The 26,827-nt window shown below is 40.4% G+C and overlaps 6 protein-coding genes across 8 annotated transcripts; 3 read left to right on the plus strand and 3 right to left on the minus strand.

Moving 5' to 3' along the window:
- On the plus strand, window positions 1–3,336 carry ppie (peptidylprolyl isomerase E (cyclophilin E)). The gene is made up of 10 exons (XM_072457877.1): window positions 1–106; window positions 554–652; window positions 722–765; window positions 870–896; window positions 976–1,057; window positions 1,128–1,234; window positions 1,305–1,428; window positions 1,853–2,038; window positions 2,112–2,254; window positions 3,186–3,336. The coding sequence occupies exons 1-10, from the start codon at window positions 76–78 to the stop codon at window positions 3,252–3,254; spliced, it is 912 nt and encodes a 303-aa protein (XP_072313978.1). The 5' UTR covers window positions 1–75; the 3' UTR covers window positions 3,255–3,336.
- Window positions 3,337–4,619: 1,283 nt separating this feature from the next.
- gjb10 (gap junction protein beta 10) lies at window positions 4,620–6,597 on the plus strand. Its single transcript, XM_072457991.1, has 2 exons — window positions 4,620–4,685; window positions 5,040–6,597. Exon 2 carries the CDS (start codon window positions 5,093–5,095, stop codon window positions 5,888–5,890), a length of 798 nt encoding a protein of 265 aa, XP_072314092.1. The 5' UTR covers window positions 4,620–4,685; window positions 5,040–5,092; the 3' UTR covers window positions 5,891–6,597.
- A 1,817-nt stretch (window positions 6,598–8,414) lies between these two features.
- Window positions 8,415–10,757, plus strand: gjb3 (gap junction protein beta 3). The gene is made up of 2 exons (XM_072457235.1): window positions 8,415–8,506; window positions 8,981–10,757. Exon 2 carries the CDS (start codon window positions 9,044–9,046, stop codon window positions 9,899–9,901), a length of 858 nt encoding a protein of 285 aa, XP_072313336.1. The 5' UTR covers window positions 8,415–8,506; window positions 8,981–9,043; the 3' UTR covers window positions 9,902–10,757.
- Window positions 10,758–11,060: 303 nt separating this feature from the next.
- hmgcl (3-hydroxy-3-methylglutaryl-CoA lyase) lies at window positions 11,061–15,049 on the minus strand. 2 transcript variants are annotated; one of them, XM_072457233.1, is made up of 9 exons: window positions 14,907–15,049; window positions 14,689–14,772; window positions 14,103–14,210; window positions 13,914–14,009; window positions 13,685–13,833; window positions 13,552–13,615; window positions 11,939–12,127; window positions 11,733–11,858; window positions 11,061–11,659 (listed from the first exon to the last, which is right to left on the minus strand). In XM_072457233.1, the coding sequence occupies exons 1-9, from the start codon at window positions 15,012–15,014 to the stop codon at window positions 11,558–11,560; spliced, it is 1,026 nt and encodes a 341-aa protein (XP_072313334.1). In that variant the 5' UTR covers window positions 15,015–15,049; the 3' UTR covers window positions 11,061–11,557. The 2 variants fall into 2 exon arrangements, with proteins under 2 accessions (XP_072313334.1, XP_072313335.1); XM_072457234.1 differs by having other exon boundaries at window positions 14,916–15,044.
- A 132-nt stretch (window positions 15,050–15,181) lies between these two features.
- On the minus strand, window positions 15,182–18,229 carry zbtb8a (zinc finger and BTB domain containing 8A). The gene is made up of 4 exons (XM_072457232.1): window positions 18,044–18,229; window positions 16,257–17,122; window positions 16,013–16,179; window positions 15,182–15,946 (listed from the first exon to the last, which is right to left on the minus strand). The coding sequence occupies exons 1-4, from the start codon at window positions 18,106–18,108 to the stop codon at window positions 15,629–15,631; spliced, it is 1,416 nt and encodes a 471-aa protein (XP_072313333.1). The 5' UTR covers window positions 18,109–18,229; the 3' UTR covers window positions 15,182–15,628.
- A 263-nt stretch (window positions 18,230–18,492) lies between these two features.
- Window positions 18,493–21,191, minus strand: gale (UDP-galactose-4-epimerase). Of its 2 annotated transcripts, none has more exons than XM_072457416.1 (11): window positions 21,057–21,191; window positions 20,534–20,669; window positions 20,312–20,430; window positions 20,106–20,219; window positions 19,685–19,861; window positions 19,483–19,596; window positions 19,328–19,394; window positions 19,157–19,242; window positions 19,008–19,085; window positions 18,823–18,937; window positions 18,493–18,719 (listed from the first exon to the last, which is right to left on the minus strand). In XM_072457416.1, the coding sequence occupies exons 2-11, from the start codon at window positions 20,652–20,654 to the stop codon at window positions 18,667–18,669; spliced, it is 1,044 nt and encodes a 347-aa protein (XP_072313517.1). In that variant the 5' UTR covers window positions 20,655–20,669; window positions 21,057–21,191; the 3' UTR covers window positions 18,493–18,666. The 2 variants fall into 2 exon arrangements, with proteins under 2 accessions (XP_072313517.1, XP_072313518.1); XM_072457417.1 differs by having other exon boundaries at window positions 20,312–20,427; window positions 21,057–21,190.
- Window positions 21,192–26,827: the final 5,636 nt, after the last annotated feature.

The raw sequence follows: 26,827 nt of genomic DNA on the forward strand, positions 1-26,827 counted from the left end.
GGGGCGGTGTTGTAACACGTGGACACCAACGCCAACGAAGAAGGACTACGTCACAGTTGAGAGGTCAAATCAAAAATGTCTACCAACAAACGAGTGTTGTACATTGGTAAGTTGGTGTTAATCTTGGCTTTTCTGTTGTTCAGTGTTGTTTTGGCACCTAACTAGCGCTCGGTTTGAATATGTTAGGGTTTCTTCTCATTTGTTACGTAGAACTGCGTTAAATTAAGTCCCTAACTTAATAACTTAAGTTCTTCTACTGAAAGTGTTTTTCAGACTTCCTATAAGTGATCTGTTCTGTTCTTCTGTATCTACCTCTGTATCTACCTGCGTTGCACCAATGAAATTTCCCCATGTGGGACAATAAAGGAATATCTTATCTTATCTTAAATGGAACCGCGTTAGAAAGCACTGTGTAGTTACAGTGTGTTTTGAATGGGGCCAAAAAGGAGCCCATGTGTGTATAAGACTGCCCTTAAACCATGTCTGAAGATCCAAAAATGTGATCCAAACCAAACCTAGGCCACTAAAACTGAACTGTTGACTCTTCCTTTAGGGGGCCTGGCAGAGGAGGTGGACGAGAAGGTGTTGCATGCAGCTTTTATTCCTTTCGGAGACATTGTAGACATTCAAGTCCCATTAGACTATGAAAGTGGTAGGTTTATAAATAAATGTCTACTTAGCCTAACGGCACAATTGTTCTCACTACTTTCTTACTTTTCAGAAAAACACAGAGGCTTTGCATTCATTGAGTTTGAGATGGCAGAGGCAAGTAGTGTTTAATCTGAGCCTGATTAATGCAAACCTTTTTCACAATGTGTCATGTTAGAATGCCGAAATTAACTTCTATGTATAAATTAACTTGTGTTTAGGATGCAGCGGCTGCAATTGATAACATGGTAAGCCTACTGGGGACAAAGTGTGTGAGCTTTCAACTGTAATTGTGTATGACCTTATACTATGTCCCATTTTGAACAGAATGAGTCTGAGCTGTTTGGTCGGACCATAAGGGTCAACATTGCCCGACCAATGCGAATCAAAGAAGGCTCATCTCGCCCAGGTGCTGTACTTTATAATTTCGCTTTACATTATCATTCAGGGTTTTTAATGCTGTTTTGTATGTGGTACAGTGTGGTCCGATGACGATTGGCTGAAGAGGTTTTCAGGAAAAACTATAGAAGAGGCTGAGGCTGAAGCGGCAACAGGTGTAGAGTCGACTAACACCACCAACCAAGAGGTGAGATTACTATTGCGATTTGCCTTTTTATTTAATATTCATAATTTTGCAACAAATTGTGGTTTTACAGGCTGAGCCACCGGCAAAGAAGGGCAGAATAAATCCTCAAGTTTATATGGATATCAAGATTGGCAACAAGCCAGCAGGAAGGTTACGGTTTCTCCTTCGTGCTGACATTGTCCCTATGACAGCAGGTAAGTACCTCGTTGATAAGGGTTAAAACATTATAAAGGTTTATTTTCATTTGACAAATTAATTCACAAGATTGGTTTGTTTTTGTTACTACAATCTCTAAAATATTATCAGTTAAACTTGAGTGGAGCAGATTTGACTGAGGAGCAATGTTCTCTCTTTTATCTGAGCAAACACACAGACTACCTGAGCAGTCCGTTGGACCATTGTGAGCAACATCAGATGTGCACACTGTGGCTACATCGGTGTCAAATCTGTCTGAAATCTGAGATCTTAGCAATTTACACGGCAAATACGGGTAACCCGCAGGGCATCACTGGTTGTGTGTGCGCGGTGACCGTGGGAGCAGTTTGCACAGCTTAGAGGGAACGTTTTCTTCCATTTTAATTTTTTTTTTACAGATTGAATATAATTTTATTTTGGCAGAAAACTTCCGGTGTCTATGTGCTCATGAAAAGGGCTTTGGCTTCAAGGGCAGCAGTTTCCACCGCATCATCCCTCAGTTCATGTGCCAGGGAGGCGACTTCACCAACCACAACGGCACTGGTGGCAAATCCATCTACGGGAAAAAGTTTGAAGATGAAAACTTTGTCTTGAAACACACTGGCCCAGGTAAGAGATGCTGCATTGCTTCAGTGCCATGAATGGTGTATTTGTTTGTTTACTTTCTCTCTTCTGGTTTCAGGGCAGCTCTCCATGGCCAACTCCGGGCCAAACACAAATGGATCACAGTTCTTCATCACAAATGACAAAACAGACTGGCTGGATGGAAAACATGTTGTTTTTGGTGAATTGGTGGAGGGAATGGACGTGGTCAGAGCAATGGAGGTGAGTGAGGTTCATCTGGTGGTCAACAATGAAATCGATGCTTTTGACTTTACTGTAAGAGGTTATTAAGATAAGACTGATGTTTAATCCCACAATTGTCGAATGCACACTCATTCAGCTGCAAAAGGTATTTTCAAAAAAGTAAAGTGTTGCTACTACCACCAAGTACAGTAGGTGCCGTAATAGGAAATCTGGACCACATACTGAAATGTAATTAAGATTTTCCAAATAGTTTTTGTTGTTTAGATTCCAGTGCACTATGTTTACAAAATGTATATCAAAATTTGTTTGGTATAAACAAATGTGTCATTAGATGTAATCGGTCTATATTATTTCATAAACTCAGATTGTGAATTAATCATTTTAATTGACTGATAATGGCAATAAAGCTTTCTAATTCTGACTGCAAGTGTAACTGGGACTAAACCTAGATATAAAACTGGACTGACCTAAACTAGGACTTGAACAGGACTAAACCAAGTCTACATCTGGACTAAACAAGAATCATACTTGGGGCCTATTTGTACAACCTAAACTCTACTTACAAAATTCCATTTTGCCCTGTACGTTTCCACATTAAATATGGGATCTATAAAAGGAAATGAGTGACCCCGGTCATACTCTCAACCTTGGCATCAGAGTTTTCAAAATGATGCAAAAGACAACCTTTGGTCAGAGAGAAAGTTTTGTACGTACACTTTTAGTAAGATCTCTGCATTAAGTCTTTTATAAATGAAACCCCAGTTTTAAGTGTAAATGCACAACAACACTGTGCGCACCTCAAAGAAGTAACACTTCTGTTTTGGCTCTAGTCTCACATAAATTGCAATGTCACTTTGAATCACAAAACATACATGAATTTAGCGCATGCAAACCACCATAGTAATGTACTATAGACTCTTTAATCTTCAAACTCTGTTCTATTTTACAGGCACAAGGAACAAAAGATGGCAAGCCAAAGCAAAAAGTGATCATCTCAGACTGTGGCGAATACGTGTGACGTAACAAAAGCTGAGCTCCTTTTGAGCCCACCTTTTCTGCCTTGTAGATATTTGAATAAAGCCCTTTTTATATGAAATGAACCAGCCTTTGTGTGACTGTTGTTCTGAATTATAATAAAGTCACAAAGCAGTGCTTGAACAGATTAGCACTGAATTGTGTTATTCTGATTCTAAAATGTATTTAACTCTACATCATAGCATTATTTAAAACAATTGTTGTAAAATGCAAACTTTGGGGGGGAATAGCACAACATTAGCCATTTGCAATTGCATCTTTGTAATATCAATACTTTACAATCATCAAGGGAGTGAAATAATAACCATACAAATTATGCTTTTAACATTTGGGGCCAGACCAAAAAAGTGTAATGGAGGAAGAAACGGGGTACTCTCACGCAATGTCACATTCATGTGCATATAACTGATATAAACAGCAGTGTTTTATTTTACCATTATTATTAGAATTATTTTGTCTTACGCTAGCTGTTTTATTTTATTTTTCCCCTCCATTCCTTATTAAGAAATGAGAGGTTCTGTTTATAGTAGTTTTGTTTATAAGAGTTCTTCTATTAAGAGTCTTTTTTTAAAACTTTCTATAAGTTAACTGTCCTTTTCCTCTATCTGCCTGCGTTGCAACTACGAAATTTCCCCATGTGTGGACAATAAAGGCATATCTTATCTGTATCAGCAAATGAAGTGTACAAGTAGAATTTGAGAGTAAAAGTAAACGTTGATAACGACCGCACAGAAAGGAAATATTAACAAAACATAAACAAAAGTGAACACGGTCAGTGTTCCCAGTAGTCAGTTTATGATAAGTGGGAAACGCGGGTGATGCGTTCAGATCGTTGCTAGTTTCTGCCTTTAAAGAACATACTCGTCCTGGTCATGGATCTATTATATTCTCTTGTGAACAGTGTGATATTGTATTCTCTTGTGAACAGTGTGATATTGTATTCTCTTGTGAACAGTGTGATATTGTATTCTCTTGTGACAGTGTGATATTATATTCTCTTGTGAACAGTGTGATATTATATTCTCTTGTGAACAGTGTGATATTATATTCTCTTGTGAACAGTGTGATATTATATTCTCTTGTGAACAGTGTGATATTATATTCTCTTGTGAACAGTGTGATATTATATTCTCTTGTGAACAGTGTGATATTGTATTCTCTTGTGAACAGTGTGATATTATATTCTCTTGTGAACAGTGTGATATTATATTCTCTTGTGAACAGTGTGATATTATATTCTCTTGTGATCAGTGAACAGTGAGTGTGCCACACCTGAGCAGGTCTGCTGCAGAGACATGGCTCACTCAGAACTCCACCCCCAACATTCCCCTTCACACGATCTTCATCTGAGTGAGATTCATCCAGCGTGTTTTTCTCCGCTTCGACACGGAACCGTCGTTTTGAGACAAAAACGGTAATAATAATAATGCTAAGCTGATATTGTAGCTATTGTCTTTGGGACGACGCTTTAATGTCTGGTTCTTGAGTCTGAGAGTTGGATTGTGCGTGATTACGCGCGGAGCGTGGTGAGATCTGAAGACGGTGATGTCGGAGTCTAAATTACGGCTGTTTCTCTTTATTCTTCTTCTTTTCTTGTTTTGGTTCCAGTACAATACGGAGTTTTAATTGACTTTGTTGCGTCTTTCTTCTCCGACTTTTACCAGTAGTTTTACATTACTTATTTGTATTTTTATTATTTATTATTTAAATTATTTATTGTGTATTTCCCTGTCCGTTGTGTAATACATGATGCTTGTTGTTCTGGCAGGTATCAGACATCGGTGCCGTTTCTGTGGATCGGTATCTGACCATCTGACCATCATGAACTGGTCATTCCTCCAGGGCCTCCTCAGTGGGGTGAACAAATACTCCACGGCCTTTGGACGAGTGTGGCTGTCCATCGTCTTCCTCTTCAGGGTCATGGTTTTTGTGGTGGCAGCGGAGAAGGTTTGGGGGGATGAGCAGAAAGACTTTAAATGCAACACCGCTCAGCCTGGCTGTCACAATGTCTGCTATGACCACTTCTTCCCCGTGTCTCATGTGCGTCTGTGGGCTCTGCAGCTCATCTTTGTCACCTGTCCATCACTGCTTGTGGTCATGCACGTGGCCTACAGGGAAGAAAGAGAGAAGAAAAACAAGGCCAAATATGGAGAGAACTGCCGCAAACTTTACCTGAACACCGGGAAGAAGCGAGGTGGCTTGTGGTGGACTTATGTCCTCACTCTTGTCTTCAAAATAGCAGTGGATGCCACCTTTGTGTACCTCCTTTACCACATCTACGAGGGCTACGACTTCCCTACCCTCATAAAGTGCAAACAGGACCCCTGCCCAAACGTAGTGGACTGCTTCATTGCACGTCCCACAGAGAAGCGTATCTTCGCTATCTTCATGGTGGTCACCAGCCTGGCATGCATTGTTCTCTCTGTGTTCGAAATAGTCTATTTAGTGGGCAAACGCTGTCGAGAATGCTTCATTGCGCAGCATCGTTCCAGAACTACCTTGACAGACACAATGTCCAGCGGAAGTACTCTCATGGTTTCCAACAAATCTTCGCCAAAGACTCCTGTTCCTTCATACAGCATGGCCATTTCCACTGACAATCTTTTAAAAGGAAAATAGTGTCATCAAATAGAAGAACTGAGTAAAGGACTACAGTTTGTTCTAAACTCTGAGAGAGGCATTTCCTTCCTGTAGACACAATGAACTGGAACATTTAAACTGCAGCATCAGTGGAGCCATGACATAATTATTGTGCTTGCCACACTATCTCTTATAATTCAGGAATGATTTGTCAATTACCGGTTTGGATCTGGAAAATACAGTGTTCCTTACACATCGGTTTGTCTGCAGATCCTTTACTTGACTCACTTTTGTACAAACATTTGGGTTTCTGTGAACAATTTTCCCTCCTTTTGGCGCCCACCCTCCAGATATTTGTGGCTCTTTGTTCTTGTGAGCGAAAAGTTGCTGGTATATGTTGTAATTTACATAATATAAACCAGAGAGGTTGTGCTGCTATGCAAGTTCTAGTATTTAACTGTTTAGAAAGACGAGAGAATGATGGAGTACTTTTGTAAACAGTTAACTATATTGTATATATTCGACTCCACGATGCAAGCCTGGATGTGCTTGTAAGTATTTCGTTTAAATAAAGGTTATTATTTTTTTTTTTAAAGATTTGTTGTGTTGGTGCAAATAATGAACATGAAAATAAAACTTTAAAAAACCTAGATCTCCGTGCTACCCATTTGTGGATTTCAACTGCATGAGACTTTTCATATTTTCCATGTGTTTCATAAACCCCTCCCACCCACAGCCACCACATTTCCCCGTTGCTAGGAGCAGCGGCCTCAACAGTTTAGCTTGATTAGTACTTTTGGACCGGAGTATGCGGAGCAGTCATTCTTTTCTCTTCTTTTGATTCATCCCCATTGACGTGTGGACCCACCCAGCGCAGGAATTCTTCAGTCCGCTCTGTTGAAATGTGTGATAAGCAAGATGAAGTGTCAAACAACCAGAGGGAAAAAAACATACAATCCCAGGCTGAAGAGTTGACTCCAGTTGTTCATTAAAGTTTTCAAAGAGTTGTGGGTTTGACAAAGCTTTGGCTAGCCCTGCAGATGACTCACACACAAATTAAATGTTCCTTTTTAAGGCTCTCTCCAGTGGTACATTCACTGGAATTCAGTGGGCCAGTTTAAAGTTAGGTCTGTGGATCATCACACTCTTTACTTCTTTATTTAGCAGCTTTTATGTAGCTTTGTCATGGCATAAATAATAGTACGTTTCAGTGGGTAACTTGAATCGGTTTTGTAGGTCTTTCCTGTTTGGGTGGTTCTGTAAACAAATATAATCACCCTCATTAGCTGAGCCCATGTCCCAGGGTCTTATTTCACTTTCTTGCAGCAGTAGATTTCCTTCCTCTTGCGTTAGGGACTTATAAAAGTGATTTGTTTATCGAGTTGTGTGGATGCTTCTTGTCGTGACTTGCAGCTGGCTGGCTCTTGACTCATGCTCACATTCTTCAGGTGTGTCTCGGCCAACAGCCTGGACCAGTTCTACTCATCAACGCGTTTCTCCTCAACAGTCTTTGTAGTTTCAACAGAGGCTTCCATCAACATGTTTGCAGAATCATTGAGTGTAATTACGTTGCTATAAAATGTGTGTATATGTCACATGGACATCAACGGATATTTAACTGATTTGCATGCACACTGCACATTGCCATTCATTCAGAGTCAGGAAATACATACAGGTAACTAATTACATAAATGCTGACTGCTTTTTTCCTTTATATATATGTAATAACCTTCTTGAAAAACATCCTGGGCTTATGCCGTTAAAAGACTGACAATGCAGACTATAACACGCCTGGGGATTAGCCAAAGATAATCGTGTCAATGTAAAGCGATTTTATTTTCTTAACTCTGAACAAAAGAACTCCAAAGCTCTGAGTGCATGCTGAGGCCTGCTACCGCTGGCAGGCGTGGGCACCGCAGTGGCATTTCCTAACCAAACATGATCCTTCTTTTATGTTCTGGAGACTTAGGGGAGCAAATAAACATACTTTTGCAAGGTGATAGCTTTCCCTGACCAAATAGAGGACTAACCCATATGTTATTTGAGTTGAGCGAAAGCTTGAAAAGGTAAAAGGAAATGTAATATGTCTTCCCATTGTAGTAGACAATACCATGCGCTGTAATAATACATTAATGTAGCATGACAGACTTGTGCCAGGCGGTGTGTGTTTTAAATCATTATGAAACACAAAGGCCTAATGTATATATATATTTGAAGCATTAAACAATCTGGAGTGCAGCTGATGAAGACATGTATCCTACTGAGAAACAATACAATCAGATTCCCCTGTTCTAGGAAATGAGGAGTGCTAGACAAAAACAGGAAATATTGAAGCTCTCATTTTTGGGGAGCTGATGGTCTTCTCCACGTGATGTCTACATAGCGTGTCGTGTGAGAAGGAAAGAGAGAGGCCTGAGACAGGGCACGGAGGAGAAGAGGTGTGCCAAGAGGGAAGAAAGAAAGAGAGAGAGAGAGGGAGAGAAAGAGAGATCACATCTGTACACAACTTTAGTCTGTCGTCTTTAACCACACCCACAGACGCGTTTGTTCACGCGGAGCGCTTTACCTGCGAGAGGAACGAGTCTGGAGCCTAAAGTTACACGAGAGAAAAGAGCTACAAAATTCGAGTTTAATTGATGGATTAGGAGTCACTCGGTAAGTAACACTCCTAGAGAATCTCAATGGATGTCCTAAACCTACGTGATCTGTCTGTTGTAGCTCTGAAATGTTGTATGTTAAGACTTTTGTTAAGACTTGTGTTAAGCCTATTTAATATACATTGAAGAGAGTAATGGGGGAAAAGTTAAATGAGAAATAACATCAAGAGCAGTGTAAGTGTCGTCAGGCCTGCTGTGGGCCATATGTATTTATACTTCTTAAATATAACTTGTATCGTCCGGGTTTGAATCCGCGACGCAATTAAAAGGTTGATTTTGAGGAGTCACACAACGTTAACATGTTTTAGGCCTAAGACTTTTGTTCTCGTCAATTTAGTTCAATCATTAGCAGTGAACACTTGTCTTTGAACAAAGGATTATTTCAAAATAAAGGTTGAAGAACACAAATATTTGTTCATATGAAAGTAATACATTGCATAAAGTAACTTTGTCGTGCTTCTTTCGATTACAGAATAATTGTGACAACTGCAAGGAAAACCGAGATTCCAAGTTTTGAGTGAGAGACAGGAGGACCATGGACTGGAAGACATTCCAGGCCCTGCTCAGTGGGGTCAACAAGTACTCCACAGCCTTCGGCCGAGTGTGGCTGTCAGTGGTGTTTGTCTTCAGGGTCATGGTCTATGTGGTGGCAGCAGAGAGAGTGTGGGGTGATGAGCAGAAGGACTTTGACTGTAATACCAAGCAGCCCGGATGTGCAAATGTCTGCTACGACTTCTTCTTCCCCATCTCCCATATCCGCCTGTGGGCCCTGCAGCTCATCTTTGTCACCTGCCCGTCCTTCATGGTGGTCATGCATGTGGCCTACAGGGATGACCGTGAGCGCAAGCACAAGGCCAAGTTTGGGTTAGAGACCACGCTCTACTCCAACACAGGCAAAAAGCACGGAGGGCTGTGGTGGACTTATCTGACCAGCCTCTTTGTGAAGACTGGTATTGAGGTGGCTTTCCTCTACATTCTACACAAAATTTATGACAGTTTCTACCTGCCACGGCTGGTGAAATGTGAGGTGTCACCTTGTCCAAACCAGGTGGACTGCTACATCGGACATCCCACTGAAAAGAAAGTCTTTACCTATTTCATGGTGGGAGCTTCTGCCCTTTGCATTATCCTCAACATTTGTGAGATCATTTATCTCATTTCCAAAAGAGTTGCCAGATGTGTGAACAAAGTGAAAAGAAGTCATCGCCACATTGATATGCCTGAGCAAGACAATTTATTCAACCATAGCACCCTTCCTGTGTCCCAGCAAGAGCGGAAAGACTATAAGGACAAACCCCCTTCTTTTAAATCTGTGGCCACGTCCCAGGTGCACAGACTCAGGCTAGAGGACAAAATACACGCCTCTGCTCCAAACCTGTCCCTCTGTGAATAATGGGAGAGCAAATGGACTTGAACTTGATCTCAGGAAAATGAGTGAGATCCCAGGATTATTTACTGCACTTGTCAAAGCTGACATGCAGACTTGAACTTTGGTTTCTATGGCAATACAAACTATTACTGGGTTTCAGGTGACACCACAACATCGTGTTAATACAGATGGAGGGCAGGTGAAATAAATGTTGTTAAAATGCATTTTTTGTTGTTGTATTATACATGGTTCTTGGGTCTAGTCACTGATGGAAATAATCAGATTCAACGTTGTGAATTTACCCTTTTCATATTTAATGGAAAAGTACAATGTAATGAATAGGAAAATCTGTCTCTTGCCCTCCATCTGGCAGTATGAATTCATCACATTCTAGAATATGAAAACTTACTCCAAATCAACTCAATAACAAATGTGTTCTTTCAGTCATTCATTCCCTTTACAACATCAATGTTTAATATACTGGTTCTTTCTTTTGACTTTACTGTAGAAAACAGAATCCACACAGGATCCACACAAGAAAGCAAGACACACCAGGCTCAGCCTCCTTACTACTGATGACTCATGTTTCCCAGCATTATCTATGGCAGACAACCTTAAATAATGATTAATTCATATGGCAGACAATTTGTATTTGTCAAAACACAGTATTACTTGGAGCTGGTATGGTATTTGCGGTGAGTGGTAATGTCCACTCATTTCTATACCTGTCCTTGCCTCGTGGAAGCCTTCTGCTGATGTGACTGAGGAAGCAATGCTGCTGCTGAATGCTTGGCTAGAGAACTGGCTGTCAGAGCCAAAGGAACAAAGAGGTGATTCTGTTTATAAAATGTAAATATAATAAAAATATTTTGTTTTCAATGATGTTAAAATGTATTTGGTCCTGCCAATTTATTTATGCCAAGACATTACACATTGTAGCCTCATACCAAGCCTGTAGTTTTCAAAGCAACATGGAAATTTGTTGTGAGTCATTGAATCCTTCATTCAGTGCATAAGGTGCATCTACGCAGCTAAGAATCTCATACCACTTGCTTGACCTGTCAGTCAGGTTATATTTAAGGTGCGGCAGGCAAATTTTTTTTTTGTTTCCTCTGGCATAGTTTGCATCCGCCCATAGAGAAATCTAGACAGAAACATTTGGTTTGTGAATGTGACCACTAAATAAAATATTAAATATTTATTTTTTTCAGAAGATATTCAAAGTATAAATTGGAATTTAGGACATTAAACAACTCAAAATATCTTAACTGACAAGAATTATTTTATATATCTGGTGTCATTTGTCAAACAATTCTAAATAAATACGGAACATTTTCAAGATATTCGTTTACATACAAAGGCAAAAATTAAGATTAACATAATAACTTAAGATCAATCTACAGATATTGCAAACCCAACCCTGCAAAAACTACAGAGAAACATGTCTCCTCTAGTTATTTTTAAGCACTACTGCTAATAAACACAACATGACCAATTGGCCAAAATAAGGTCTGTGGCAGGAATAATGTAGAACATCAGACTGTAAGGCACTCTTCCAGCTTTACCGTTATAGTTCATATAAATCAATCACTTAAAAAATTCTAATTAATGATTCAACATCTGTGTCCAGGCGTTTGGTGAACTTCAGTTGGTCAAAGAGTCCAGTGTTTGGATTCTAACCTACAATTTGCTGGTGGCTTGAGCAACTTTAGAATTAGACTTTCTATTCAGCGTATGACAAATGAAAGCTCCAGCATCCATCAACTTGGACATGTCCACTCCCTGAGGAATAGAAATGTGTCAAAAACTGTATGACATACAGTAGGTTTTCACTTACAATATAGACATAACTTACAGTCACGATGCCTAGGCCATGGAGCATGTAGACAACATCTTCTGTAGCAACATTCCCTGAAGCACCTTGGGCATAGGGACACCCACCAAGTCCAGCTACTGAAGAATCTACAACACAAATTCCCTTCTGCAAAACAAAAGAAAAGAAGATTAGCACTTTCCAATAAACATTTCATGATACTATTAAAAATTAAAAAGAGATTATACCTGTAAAGCAATCAGAATGTTAGCTAGAGCCTGTCCATATGTATCGTGACAGTGCACTGCTAATGCATTGACTGGCACTTCTTTAGTCACAGCTTCCAACATCAGACTCATAGAGCCTGGAGTACCCACTCCGATTGTGTCGCCTAACGAGATCTCATAGCAACCCATATCATAGAGATGCTTTGCAACCTGCAAGAAAGAGGCAAATCCTCAAATTGCTCAGAGTTGACAAACATACAGTGGCTTGCAAAAGTGTTCGGGTCCCTGGAACCTTTCCACATGTTGTCACGTCACGACCATAAAATTAAATAAATTGTATTGGCATTTTTTGTGAGGGAGAAACACTATGTGGCACACAATTGTGAAGTGGAAGGAAAATTTAAATAGAGTCCACCTGCGTGTAATCTAATCTCAGTATTAATGCAGCTGTTCTGTGAAGGCCACAGAAGTTTAACAGAATGTTGGGGAGCAAACAGCATCATGAAGTCCAAGGAACACACCAGAGAGGTCAGGGGAAAGGTTGTGGAGAAGCTTAAAGCAGGGTCAGGTTATAAAAAGATTTCCCAAGCTTTGAACATCTCACAGAGCAATGTTCAATCCATCAACCGGAAACGGAAAGAGCATGGAACAACTACAAACCTACAAAGACATGGCCGTCCACCAAAACTTACATGTCAAACAAGGAGAGCACTGATCAGCGGTGCAGCTGAGAGGCCCATGGTAACTCTGGAGGAGCTGCAGAGATCCACAGCTCAGGTGGACAGGGAATGTGTCCACAGCACAACTACTGGTCATGCACTAAACAAAGCTTTATGGAAGAGTAGCAAGAAGAAGCCATTGTTGAAAAAAATATGTTCAATTTGCAGAAGCCCTGTGGGGGGCACAGCAAACATGTGAAAGAAGATGCTCTGGTCTGATCAGAAAAGCAAAATTCTGTGTGGCAGAGAAATGACACGGCACATGACACACATTCCCCACTGTCAAACATGGTGGCGCAGTATCATGCTGAGGGGCTGTTTTTCTTCCACAGGGAAAAGGAAGCTGCTCAGATTTGGGAAGAAAACCTGTTAACGTCTGCAAATACTTGAGATTGGGGAGAAGGTTCACCTTCAGCTGGACGGCCCTAAACATAAAGGCAGAGCTGCAATGGAATTGTTTACAACTAAACATATTCTTGTGTTCGAATGGCCCAGTCATAGTTCAGACCTAAATCCAAATGAGAATCTGTGGCAAGATCTGAAAAGTGCTGTTCTCAGACGCTCTCCATCAAACCCGACTGAACTTGAGCTGTTTTGCAAAGAAGAATGGGAAACATGAGCAAAGCTGGAAGAGACAAACCCCAAAAAACCTGCAGCTGTAACTGCAGAGAAAGGTAGTTCCATATACTTTTGCACACTGCGCATTTATTTAAAACAAAATCTGGAAATCATGTGTAATTTTTCCCCTTTTCCCTACTTTACAATTTTGTGCCACTTTGTGTTGCTCTTTCACAAAAAAAGGCCAATGAAATGTATTAAGTTTTAGTTGTGACGTGACAAAATGTGGAAAAGTTCCAGTAATACAAATACTATTGCAAGCCTCTGCATTTATGTGTTTACCATAATGCTACCTACATAAGCAACTTTCTCAGGCGCCACCTTGCCTTCATAAGGACATCCGAGAACACATGATACATAACTGCAGAGAGAAAACAATATCAGAAACCTATATAAAATCCTCCATGGTTAAAGGAGAAAGCCACCTTACCCTCTCACTGGTACACTGGATTCTTTTGCCGCTTTCATAACCTCATCAAACCGCTGTAAACTCTCATCCACAGAACAGTTTATGTTCTTTTTACTGAATAACTCTGAAGCGGCACCAAATATGGCCACCTCTGAAGCACCTGCCTTCATCTGTTCAATATCAAAACAAAAGACTATTAGAATATTTATTTGAATAATAATGCCTTGTACATAATGGTCATGGAACTCACAGCAGCCTGGAAGCCTTTGAGGTTTGGTGTAAGAACTGGATATGTCACTCCTGGTTTTCGACATATGCCTTTCATTACTTCCATTTGATCTGACATCTACAAATAAGACAAATTAAATAATAAATAAGTTGTTTTCTCTTTGCCAAACCGTTCAGGTCGAAAGTAATCACATGGGAAAAGGTCAAATACCTGTGGTACCCATTTTGGAGATACAAAACTAGTGGCTTCAATCACAGAAAGACCCGCATCTGACAACATGTCAATCAAGTGAATCTTTGTTTCTGTGGGCACAATGGTCTAAGTGAAAGCAAAAAAATCTGATTAATCACAAAATACTTATGCATGACATATTACAGCAAGCAGACATAAACAACAAGAATCAGGCTACTTAATTACATTTACTTGAATAACACAAACAAAATTGTGCTTGGCAAACTTTTCAACACTACAAGTAGCCTATTTTTTATTTATTTTTGAATTGAAGTAACCCTTACTCGAGTAAAACTTGTGGTTACTCATTCTCTCTCACTCTTTGTGAGAAAGAGTAAGCGAGAAGACATTTTGAATACAGTACTGCAATTTGAAGCTTTGGCTTTCTTGCGGCACTCATTAAACTAATATTTTGTTTAATTTTAGTGATCTATCAATTGAAAATACCAGATTTGATTATTTATTCTTCCTATTACATTCAAATTAAATTATAACTTTTTAGACCACCACTTTGCTTTTATCTTGAAGAAACGATAGGCTACTGTACCTGGTGGTATCACATTACCTTTTCATTTTGCAGCCCGTCTCTTGGTCCCACTTCCACTATTTTCACTTTTTCGGGCAGAATTTGAGAAGGCCTTTCACCAGCCTAAACAAACAGCCATTACCATATCAAGCGAATGCATTCAATTGTTGGTATAAATAAGCCTGTCGCAGAATGCTAACATGCTCCCGACAGTGTCAGGTTCAACCACAACAGATAATAATATAAACATTTAATACCTCACTGACCGTACTGGCTTTTGCTGCGGGTTTGAACACTAGAAAATGTGGACCCATAATTGACTTGAAAGTGCTTCTGTTGACAAGCTTCATGATGGCAGCCGCCATGTTGGACCAGCCTTCCCTCTGACGTCACTGCTTAATACAACAAACTACGAGGGCGACATCTACTGGCCAGAGACCGAAGAGGCTTATTCTACTTCAGGAAAATGTTGCAACATTTTCCTGAAGTTAGTATTATACTTGATCTTTTTATTATCTGGCTTTGTTGTGAACTTGGTCAGAGAACTGTGGTGCATCCACATAGAACTGATAAAATACTTTCACTGGATAAAATCACTGTATAAAATAGTTTAATCAAAAAGTAAAAAAAAAATAACTTATAGGTCATACTGCACATAATAAAAAAATAATTACTTTACAGTTTAGGACTGGCTGATCTCGCAGTCAGTACTGTTAAACATTCATTTATGAATCAATTCAACAAAAGTGTTTCATGCTTATAAATGCAGCTCTTGAGTAGAATTACATACTGTACATATAGTGTGCATGCTTTGGATATTGCAGTTTGTTCATTGTCTAAAAATTCACAAAAGACACAGAAACTAATACATGAAGAGTTATTATAAGATCAATTGTGTATTCGTGTAAATGGTTACTTTATGCATAATGTCTCTTAAATGGCTATTACCCATAGGCCTTAAAAAAAAATAAGTTTTGCACTAGAGTTCCTCGCCACTGTCATCGACTTGTTGTATGATGAGGTCAGCACCCGAGTCTTCTGCCAGGTCATCATCGTCATCATTTACTATCCATGACCTTTTGGTGTCCCCTTCCTCCTCACCGTCAACTCCCAGTAACAGAGCTGGCTCATCATTGGCCCCGTCCAGAGGGTCAATAGAGATGTTGTCACAGCCAACTTCCTGAATGCATGAAGTGCACATGCGGTAGCGGCGTGTGCCCTCGCACACTACATGCCCCGTCTCTTCTGTCACGGGACACTTGCACTTCCTGCACACCAACTTCCTGGCCTGGTGAATCTGTGGGAAAAAACACACTGCAGAGTGAACTGAAGAGACCATGACATTCAGCAGTGACAGACTTACAGTCTCAAAATGGCTCCGGAGATGCTCCAGGCGGGTAAAGCGCTTATTGCAGGCCTGACAGGGATATGGCCGTTCCCCAGTGTGGCATCGCAAGTGCCGCTTGAGGTCTGCCTTTCTTTTCACTGTATGAGTGCAAAAGGGGCATTTGAACCGCATGATGGGGTGGTCTGTAAACAAATAGTTAAAAGATTATTAAGGTTCCTAATATTAATATAAAAACAAGTGAATTTGGTGCTGTATTCACCCCTATTAAATTGTCCGATGACTCCAACTATAGAGGGCAGAGTGGCATACAGCTCGTCTGCCTTTTCAGCTTTCTGTAACCTGGCCTCCTGCAGGTCCAGGTCATTGTGCTGGTTGAGGCGAATGCTGTTGGAGGATTTCCTTTTGGATCCTTTTCTCTTTCGTTCTGGTCCTGGAAGTGTATATAGGGGGTCTTGTGGGTCCTCAGCCTCTCCACTCATCAGATCATTAACAGGGCTGCTTACATCAGTTTTTATGGCAGAAGATGAAAGGTCCTGGTCGGAGTCTTTTCCTCCAAAAGAGCAGTGGTTTATGGAAGTGTCCCGAGTCCAGAGAGCAGGAGGTGGACTGATGCAGGGGCCATGCTGCAGAGGCTTTATGTCTGTAGTGTCCTCTTCAGGTGCACTGGTAAAACTACAAGTTTCAGATAAACTGGGGCAATGTTCGCTTTCTTCCTCTTTCACACTAATGTCTAGTGACGATTTTATAAAGTTTTTGCAGTAGGCGATGACACTGTTCATCTGCAGGTAACTGGCTGCAGACATAACCTCAATTACATTAATGCTGGTAAGGTCCAGCTGCCCTGAGTAAATAAAATCTATAATGACTGTGAAGGTCTCTGGGCTGAAGACATCAAAGGTGGCGTTGACCATGTCGGACAGCCCATCTGGTGCCTGGGACAGCAGCATGCGGAAATAGCCGCTGCTGGCAAACAGGACATTTCGATGGGCTCTGAACAGCTGGCCCTCCACCAGCACACTGCAGTCACAGAAGAGCTCCTGGCGGCGCTGCTGGTTGAGCTGCTTCAGCACGTTGCTTTGGTGAGCCACTGTGATGTCAGCAGTGTTGAACCACCTCTGTGGCTGCCTGCAGGACACACGTCACAGGAGTGGCAATAAGACAGGGTGGCTTTAATCTATTATATTTAAGTCCATGTTATAAATGTGTTACTATGTGAATTGTCTAAAAAGGAGAAGTTAAATGTTTCTCTTCAGGACGCCAGCAGTTTCTGCACATGATTAACACACACGCTCACGCTATAGTGTTCTACTCTGGGATTGGCTGCTTGTCACTTCAATCAAACCCTTGGTTCTGGGAGTACACCCGACTCCAGCAGGAGCTTCGGGTGACAAATCCGTGTCATCTTTTCTGACAAATACGAAAGGCATTTAAATATAGACCTAATTATTCGCAATCGGGGAATAAGATTACCATGTTGCATTACAGCTATTGCATTTAGAAGAAATAAGATGCATTTACCACAACCATAAATTGGGGTTGTGTATCTCCTACGCACGCCTTCATTTGAATGGCACGTTGTGATCGCGCGCCGCCCGACGCGCAGTGCGACGCCCGCGCCTTTACCGCCTCAGAAAAACTGACAACTGAAACGAGATCACCGGACAAGACCGACCACCGCCATGAGCGCTGCTGCTGCGGTCCTGTGAGGGAAAAGCGGGCAGCCCCGTGCTCGTCTGTCCTGGAGCGACGCCCACTTCAGGCTCCGCCACCACACAATAGAAAAACGCACCAGCCCCGCACCAACTGAGCTCGATTTGCCTTTGCACATCAAACATTTTGTGTCATTTAAGAATCATCATCGATGTATATACAGCCCACACCCGCTTTCATCCCTAAGAGCGTATCTGTGGAGGAGCGCTCCATGGCGGGCAGCGGGGAGGACTCGCCTGCTACCCGAGCCCTGTGCCTCTCTCCCAGGCAAGGCATTTGGCGAGACCCGTTTACGCCCCACTCTATAAAAAAACCTGCAAATGAATTGATACTCACTGGTGAGCCGGTTCACCCGGTGCCCGATATAATCTGCTCTGCCCCAACTCTGCCACTATATCCATTCTGTAATATTTCTGGTTTCTCTCCCTTTTTCTCGTTCAGGGTCCACTCGCGCACACAGAGGCACTTCCTGTTCAGCCCTAAAGAGCGGAGCCCGGTTAGAGCGTGCGGAGGGAGCCGTGTGCTGACGTGGGTGTTTATTAACCGGGCGCCCGAGGGTGGATGCGTTTAAAGATCCATCACTTTTACATACGGTGTGTGAGAACAGAATGGGTCATCTTATAGTTCCCTTTGCAATATTCCTGTACATTAGTGTAGCTGCCGAGTCCTGTAGATGAAGACCTCCCACACTCTTTTATTTCCAGAGACAGAACTGTTTGCTCGTGCAGCAATTGTTTTTCGAAAAAGTTATTTATTTATTTGTTGATTTTTATATTATATTTATAATCAAATGGAACATGATATTTCTGTACAAAATAATTATTACAAATTAGACATTGATGTATCACATACCTAATTTTATACTTAAAAGAGAATAGTTTGTTTGGTCATGATTTTGCAAATAGACAACAACAACAAAAAAGGAAAGAAAGAAAGAAAGAAAGAAGGAAAAAAGATGTTCAATTTGTAAATCCAGTGGGGTTCTTGGACTGCCAGCGCCAAAGATCTTCGCCTATGAAAAGGTTACACCATAGAGTTACAGGTTATCTTATGGTCAAAAGAGCTTGGTGTAAACCAACTCTATTAATATTGCATAATATTGTTACATTTCTTACACATTTTTTCCAAGTCAAATTGAGCTTTCCAGCCCAGTTCATTTTCAGCCACACGAGGGTCTGCGTAGCAGGAAGCGATGTCTCCACTTCTGCGAGGTGCAATCTTGTATGCAATCTGGACAATGTACACAAAATAAGTAAAGGTCAATGAAATGTAATCCATTTTGTTTATATTATGTTGGTACCTCTTTTCCTGATGCTTTTTCCATAGCTTTGACCATTTGGAGCACAGAGTAACCTGTACCTGTACCCAAATTATAAACCTATGGACAGAAAAAGTTATAAACAAGTACATTAAATTAAAATACAATGATATTCCCTTCTGAAAGCATACCTTACACCCACAATGATCCTTTAGCTTATTCAGAGCCGCTATGTGTCCCTTTGCAAGATCAACCACATGGATATAATCACGCACACCTTAATGTAAGAGAGAGAGGACAAAGGGTCTTTCACAAAACTGTGGTCCGTTCTATGACAGTCTTATACATAAGTCAAAACATACCAGTTCCATCCACAGTGTCATAGTCATTACCAAACACACTAAGGCAGTCTCTTCTACCAATCGCAACCTATGATGAAAAGAAAAGCAGAAACAAAATTATTCTACAAAATACGCATATAAATGGCCTTTAGTGTGTGTGTGTAAAGAGATGGTACCTGGGCCACATATGGCAGAAGGTTGTTAGGGATGCCCTGAGGATCCTCCCCAATAAGTCCAGAGGAATGTGCTCCAATTGGGTTGAAATACCGCAGCAGCACAGCATTCCAGTCCTACACACAGTCAACACTAAAACACCTCATACTTTTATACCGATGTACAACATATATTATCTACCCATCCATTTTATTCTATTTGTACCTTCTCAGCTTTACAATGGTCCTTGATCATCTCTTCAATAAAGTACTTGCTCTGGCCATAAGGGTTGGTACAGCCTCCCACAGGATGCTTCTCATCTATCGGCAGACGTTGTGGATCTCCATACACTGTGGCTGAACTGCTGAAGATCAGATTGTGTACGCTGTGAGCCTGCATCACCTAGCGCACATGCACATACACACACAAACACGGCACACATTTACAGTGAGCAGCCAGTTAGGGATGTCTCCAAGCACACATCACCATGTTAGTACATTAGCAGCGGTTGAAATACATCTTTGTACTGTAAACTGTGTAACATGCAAACTACATTCATATTAAAGCAGACAGGCAACATGTGAATACGAACGTCACATTGAAGAAGACATGCAGTGAATTCCAGACAATGCGAGTTTGAACTGACCTCCAGAAGGTTCAGTGAGGCAGTGAGGTTGACCCTGTAGTATCGTAAAGGCTGCTCCACCGATTCGCCAACAGCCTTCAGGCCAGCAAAGTGCATTACAGCACTGAAAGAGTGCTGCAACAATTATTTGTTATTGAAATATAATTTATTCAACAATTGTTTTTCAGTTTAAACATACATAATTAATAGATGGTAAGAGAGCGCACCTTTTTGAAAAGTTTCTCCAAACCAGGTCGGTCAAGAAGGTCCAGCTCATGAAATTCAATGCTGATGTCCAGAAGCTTTTCTATCCTGTTAATGCTTTCTGGCTTGTTTCTGTCACCTTCTTCCAGAACAGGATGTGTACACAAGGGGCACAAGGAGAAAGGTTGGTGAGGCTGTATGCTATAATGACATGGCACTTGCATGTGACGTAAAATGTATCTTACCTCGTACTGCGTTACTGAAATTATCCACTACTACTGGCTCAAATCCGGCTTCAATCAGCTCCACAACGCAGTGACTACCAATGTAGCCTCCTCCACCGGTGACCAGAACCTTTCCAGACATTTTAATATCTGGTACCTTGAGAGTCCCAAGACACAATAACAGATTGACAAAATGGAATCATATAAGTATAGACAGAAACACACACCTCACACACACGTCACCACACCATCCCAACCTGTTGAGCCATTATTTCAAATAACAATAGCCACACAAGTGTCCACAATATTACAACTGCAGTGTCTCATCAGACATACATTTCCACTGAGGATTCCTCTGCAGTGATAGGCTATCATCGATCATCAGACAAAACAAGCTAAAGTTTTAAAAGGTATTTGAGGTTTCTTAGCAAGAGTTCTTTTTTTTTAATACTTAATTATATACAAAAAATGCTTTACTCTTACAGTAAGCCTACAGTTGGAAGGTTACTACAGCACTATCGCTACAACTATAACGTGTACTTACCGAAGAGCTGGAGGAAATAACTTGATATTTTGGGGAAAGCGCCGAGTAGGTCTGTTCTGGTCAATACGTGATTGGGTTTAAATATGTAGGCTGTCAGCAGCACTCAGTTATTCATCTGTGCTCTTTGCTTCTATTCAATACTTCCTGTATTACGTGGAACAAGGTGGAGGTTGTGTCTAGTATATGTGTTTCCTGTAGAGTGACTTTCAAAATTAAAGCATGAACCAAAGCCTACTACAATTAATACAATAAATACGAACTAGACATTCAGTGTGGCTTGCATTCTTTTAAAGTAATGACTGGTTCAAGATGAAAATTTAAATTTAAAAATCTGCGAGTCCGTTTAAAATAATAAATGTGTTGAATTTTAAAACAAATACAGGAAGTGTGTATTTGTACACTTCGGCGCTTCACGGATTGGCAGATTCGGACTCTCGGACTACGTGGACGTGTGACGTCAGACAAAAGTGCCAGCCGCGCCTTCATCACACATTTCAACCACACAGATGATTGTGCAGTAAGTGGGACGGCGCTACAGACACTATGTTTCCAGAGGTTTCTGGAGTTGCCAAAATGTACTCGAGTAAGAGCACTGCTACTTTAAAATAGGCTAATGCCACTCAAGTAGAAGGACAACGTGGCCCAAGAAATTACTCAAGAAAGATTTGGGGGAAAGTAAAGACTATTTCTCAAGTAAGAGTAACTGGGAAACTGTATGGACGTAACATCTGATGTTTAATTCAAAGTTAACGGAATTTTACATAAAAAAATATCTGCTGCTATAATAAGACAAATAATAAAATGATACAAATAATTTAGGACTATGATTGTCAACATAAAGGTTTTGTTACGTGAAAACATACATACATACATATATATATATATATATATATATATATATATATATATATATATATATATATATATATTATTAAATAGTTACTAAAGTAAATATACTTAAATAATATTGTAATGATTAGAAAAAGCCTAATTATAAATATATATATTTTAAATAAACATACATATATTTAGTTATTTTTACCCTCCTTTGTGTTGCTTCATATGCTAGTTCGAGTCCTATAGGCCTATACCTGGCTCAGGGTTGGTGGTATCAATCAATCAAATTTATTTATAGAGCACAATTCGTACACAGGCACAAACATTCAAAAACCCAAATAGTTTTTCTCTTGTGGTGGTACATGTAAGCATTTTGAGAAACATTGCTTTGCCAATGCTACCATGTTACCATGCTACCATGTTACCATGTTACCATGTTACCATGTTACCATGTTACCATGTTACCATGTTACCATGTTACCATGTTACCATATTACCAGATTACCATGTTACCCACAGAGTGGACTGGAGTCTATAGGCAGATGGGATTATTCACAAACATTAAATTTGTGAATTTATATTCTGTTGCATGCTTGCACACATAAAGGCCTTTGTCAGAGGGTATAGATAATGGGTACAAGTTGTATTCCAGATCACCTCTGGTCTCTGCTCTCTGCCTAACAACCAGAACCCATAAGCCCTGTGTAAGGAGCAGTGTGAGCGGTGTGCAAATGCAGAGAGACATCACAGTGACCCAGATGAGGCTTGAGGAGGCCGAGTGCGCCAGAGGGAAATGCCAAAGAGCCACAACCCACATTTGAGTGCCAGGCACATGCCCCAAGTGGATCGCTGCAGAACTGACACACAGCCAATTTCTGTAATACATATAGCTCACATATCCTAAGCTTACTCATTCACTGGCTGAGTGTTATCAAGTGATAAAATGGTACAGATCTCAGTAAAAATCTTATTAGTGTGTCTTTTGACTGTTGAAGACGCTTTGTTTTTAAAGGTTTCCACTGCAATTTACTCCCTCATTACAATATTATAAATGATCATTAAACACAAGTAACTTCCCCAAAACACATTCTGATTCATGTCTCCAGGGTCAGTGCCGGTAAATGGACAGGCGGAGGCGGATCATTTGCACAAAGCAAAAGAGATAGATGGATTCGGGAGATTATTGAAGCATTAGTTTGAGAAAACTTGCCGGAGAAAAAAAAAAGATTGGCCCCAAATTTAAAACTAAAGAGAAAGAATCAACATAGATCAATAGGGATCAGCCAGGGTTTTGAATTTGAATAAAAAAGTAAAACGTTTGCCAACCAGACAACGCAAAACTAATACCATGATAGTCCTTGAGCAAGACTTTACCCACCTTGTATCAATGGGCGAATGTGTAGTGTAATTATGTATCTGATCATGATCAAATAGGCCACAGTTACACGTAGTATTATTTGAGTCACTAAAGATACATCAAGATCAATTGTCAGTGATTTGGCAAATATTATTTCCTAAGTAATAGTTTAATGCTGCTTTTAGAACACCCTGAAAAAAGGTTGGTCCCACTTTATAATAACTACACGTTCATTAGCCATAATAAAGCATGAACAAAGACTTAATTCATAATGAACAAATCGTTTATTAAGAATGATTCAGGCTTGGAACTACTTAAAGGGTTAGGATATGGGTGGTAGGAGATGGGATACTAAGTCTGAATCATTCTTAATAAACAACTTCATTATGAATCAAGAATTCCATGCTGTATAAAGGCGATTAAAGTGTAGTTATTATAAAGTGTTACTGAAAGGTTAAACTACACAAAGCTGGAACTGATGGCTGACACCTCCTGCGTCAGAAGTATATGCTGAATTGAATTTGTGGAAAAGTGAGTAGCTGGGAGCATATAAGGGTGTGACCATCGTCCCTGGATCTTCATCTGAGTCCCTTCATCTCTCTCTCTACCTGAGTGCCATTTAATCCTCCCCTCATCCTCGGCTCCCAGCTGCCTCCGTCTCAATAGCACGCTGCATTAACACGGAGGAACTTTCCCCTGCTGCCTGTTAGTCAAAGCTGATTGGAGATTACAGGCCTGCGGCGAAACACAGCCCCTCCATCTCATCAAGTCACTTCCCCAGACCCTTATCGGCCTTATCTCTTGCCCATGTAGCCATTTTTCTTTATCTTATTAATCCTAAATCTCCTCCTAAATCTCCTCCATTTCAATGTCATCATCCTTCACCTGCCATTATGTTTTGGCCCCCATTCAGAGCGTTTTAAGTGTGTCTGAGTGAGAGCAAGAGAAGAAAGGTCTCTGATGCAGAGGGGAGCCAGGATGATGTCATGGGGGCATTTGTCCTCCTGGTGTGGAGGCTTCCCTTCCTCTGCTAATTACCTTGTACAAACTCGAATCTGATATGGCGGATATGAGGCCCAAATACAATTATTGTGGGCTAACAAAGAGATATTGAGATCCAGGGAACGAGACCGCAAGTGAGATAGCATGGACACATACACATGCACACACTCATGCGCGCAAACACAACCACTTGTCCTTCCCCTCCATTCCCTCAGATAGGCTAATGTTATTACCAGGGTAATTATGCTCATTAGAGCCAGCAGCTGTAGAGAGGCCAGTACTGGCTGTTCAGCCTCCACCCCAAACCTCAGCTCTCACATCTCTCTTTGTCTCACTATGGCTCACAGCTACTGCTTTTGTTCTACTCTTATAGAAAGAGGAAGCATTCACAAATATTGTGGAAATCCTTCAATTTGTTTATTTATTAAATATTTTTACAAAACACTGTAACTTCTATAGTCAAACTATAATAGTCAACACAACCTTTGTGTACTAAGCCAAAAGTAGTTGAAGAACGTTTATGTTATTTATTTATTTATTGCTATGACTATAGTTTAATCAATCACTCACTTTTCACTTTCTGCACTATCTATAAATTTAACTGTACATTGTGTTTACATAGTAAGCCTATTTTTATTTCTATCCTATAGTAGATTTTAATTGTCTTTAATGCATGCTCTTTTTGATGTTGTTTTGTTTTATTGTTCAGGGTTTTATGTTGCACCTAATCACCAAAGCAAGTTCCTGTGTTTGTGAATTTTGTTCATTGGCAATGGCAATAAACCTTTTCTGAATCAGTTTCTGATTATTTTCTACTCTGGGCACAAGAGGGAGCTGTTGTCAGTCCGTGACCAGTTGCACTAGTTCTACAAAGTCGCTCAACCGTTCGCTCCTCGTTCAGTCTGTCTAAAAAAAGTATTTACTTGCTCTATGGATGTGGTGGGCCCCTCCATGGCTCCATGGCCGTGATGGAATTAAAAAGGCTAAAAATACTAATAATACTAATAAAAACAATTTAAAAACAGTTAAACTAGAGGCTTTACGTCGGTTTGCATGTGTTTCTGGATAAACAACCATGAAAACGACGCGTTCCACGCCCTTCTGCATCGTGCCCATCTGCATTTTTACGCAGAAATGATGAGATGAGAAATTATGAGATTCTCAACTGAGGCAGCTCTATATAGGAGATTGCTTCCAGTTTTATTACCTGGGGTTGATGCGGACAGTAGGTAACCTGTACACCGCAAAGCCCTGCATCAGGCGCTAAATGTCATGCATAGCTTGTTTTTATTGGCTGATACGGCCTGTTGTGCCCTTCTCCTTTTCCTGGAAGCTATTGTTAAAGAGATGGTTGTTAATGCCGCTGACCAGATGGGCTCTTCTCCCCGCAGCCCTCACTGAGGCTGTTTACCCTGCAATGGGCTGTGGAAAACAGGTGAGACGACCGCTGGTGTATGGACCAATCAGAGAGCAGCAGATGTCTGGCCCCATCCCGTAAACCTTTAGTTGGCATTTAATTTGGGTTCAGGAGATGGAATGGTAATAACACTGAATCAATGTGAATTCTTGCCTATTTATTAGATATATTATTATATTATATATATATATATATATATATATATATATATATATATATATATATATATATATATATATATATATATATATATATATATATATATATATATATATATATTAAAGAGGAGTATATGCCATGGCAAAGGAGCCATTACAAGTTTGTACCATCATACCACGATGACGATGAATTCCAGGTTTGATGCAGAAACATACTTGACAAACTATTTTAATTACCTCTATTGTCAGACCGATATGACTTTTCAAAATGTTCTCTTGTGATCAAATGTTTCTACTATTGGGTTCACAAACACTGGACATTCCTTTCACTTTCCAGGGCAGGCCATCTTGAAATTCTGCAATTTGGTATCATGGCAACAGTGAGGTTTAAAGCGGGCCTGGGATGGCTGAGGAGGACTCTTTTAAGCTCAGAATCAATCTGGCCTAATGGATGACCAGTGGCTAGCATGCACGTATGGATTAGTTTGTCCGGAGCACCTGTCCCTGCTCTGTCAACAGGGGATCACGTTACTGGCTACATATTTACCAGGCTCAACCAACTTCCTCTGATTGACACTAAGGTTTCTTTATTCGCACATTGAACATACATGTGTACAGTAGGTCTGAAAATAGAGTTTTTGTGGTTGTGTAAAATTTACTTTCAAGACAATGGAGAAAATTATGGCACATATTTACACAGCGATAACCCACCTGTCTCACAGAATGAAAAGAAATGCTGCAAAATGAAGCTCCTCAGGTTGATTATGGAGTTAAGCTGGCGGAGCAGACCAGTGGAGCGAAACCAAGGCCAGACTTAACAAGAGCAGCCGGCTTCTGACCTCAACTGGGAATCAGAGAGAATCAAAAGAAAAGACCTGCTACTAAAGAGATTTAAAGATTTATTTTTTTTAAAGCATTTCTTATTGTTGTTTTGTACAGTAACCATGTATAGTAAGTTTGTTTTATCTTGTCAATGTGTTTTATTGCCTTTTAACATCAT

The sequence above is a fragment of the Eucyclogobius newberryi genome, unplaced genomic scaffold (genome assembly GCF_026437365.1).
Source record: "Eucyclogobius newberryi isolate DKJ021-1_F unplaced genomic scaffold, fEucNew1.0.hap1 SCAF_21, whole genome shotgun sequence".
NCBI classification, from domain to species: Eukaryota; Metazoa; Chordata; class Actinopteri; order Gobiiformes; family Gobiidae; genus Eucyclogobius; species Eucyclogobius newberryi.

Coding starts and splice junctions, on each gene's coding strand:
- hmgcl (XM_072457233.1), bottom strand. CDS start 15,014: ATGGCGGCTGCCATCATGAAGCTTGTCAACAGAAGCACTTTCAAGTCA. Junction 13,834..13,913: donor TCAAAGGCTTCCAGGCTGCT/GTGAGTTCCATG, acceptor GATATTGAACAG/ATGAAGGCAGGTGCTTCAGA. Junction 11,660..11,732: donor ATGGCCTAGGCATCGTGACT/GTAAGTTATGTC, acceptor TCTATTCCTCAG/GGAGTGGACATGTCCAAGTT.
- gale (XM_072457416.1), bottom strand. CDS start 20,654: ATGTCTGGAAAGGTTCTGGTCACCGGTGGAGGAGGCTACATTGGTAGT. Junction 20,220..20,311: donor TGGAGAAACTTTTCAAAAAG/GTGCGCTCTCTT, acceptor TAATTGTTGCAG/CACTCTTTCAGTGCTGTAAT. Junction 19,243..19,327: donor TGACACTGTGGATGGAACTG/GTATGTTTTGAC, acceptor TCTTACATTAAG/GTGTGCGTGATTATATCCAT.
- gjb10 (XM_072457991.1), top strand. CDS start 5,093: ATGAACTGGTCATTCCTCCAGGGCCTCCTCAGTGGGGTGAACAAATAC.
- gjb3 (XM_072457235.1), top strand. CDS start 9,044: ATGGACTGGAAGACATTCCAGGCCCTGCTCAGTGGGGTCAACAAGTAC.
- zbtb8a (XM_072457232.1), bottom strand. CDS start 18,108: ATGGATATAGTGGCAGAGTTGGGGCAGAGCAGATTATATCGGGCACCG. Junction 16,180..16,256: donor CATCGGACAATTTAATAGGG/GTGAATACAGCA, acceptor ATTTGTTTACAG/ACCACCCCATCATGCGGTTC. Junction 15,947..16,012: donor TCCGGAGCCATTTTGAGACT/GTAAGTCTGTCA, acceptor TTTTTCCCACAG/ATTCACCAGGCCAGGAAGTT.
- ppie (XM_072457877.1), top strand. CDS start 76: ATGTCTACCAACAAACGAGTGTTGTACATTG. Junction 1,429..1,852: donor CATTGTCCCTATGACAGCAG/GTAAGTACCTCG, acceptor TTATTTTGGCAG/AAAACTTCCGGTGTCTATGT. Junction 2,039..2,111: donor CTTGAAACACACTGGCCCAG/GTAAGAGATGCT, acceptor TTCTGGTTTCAG/GGCAGCTCTCCATGGCCAAC.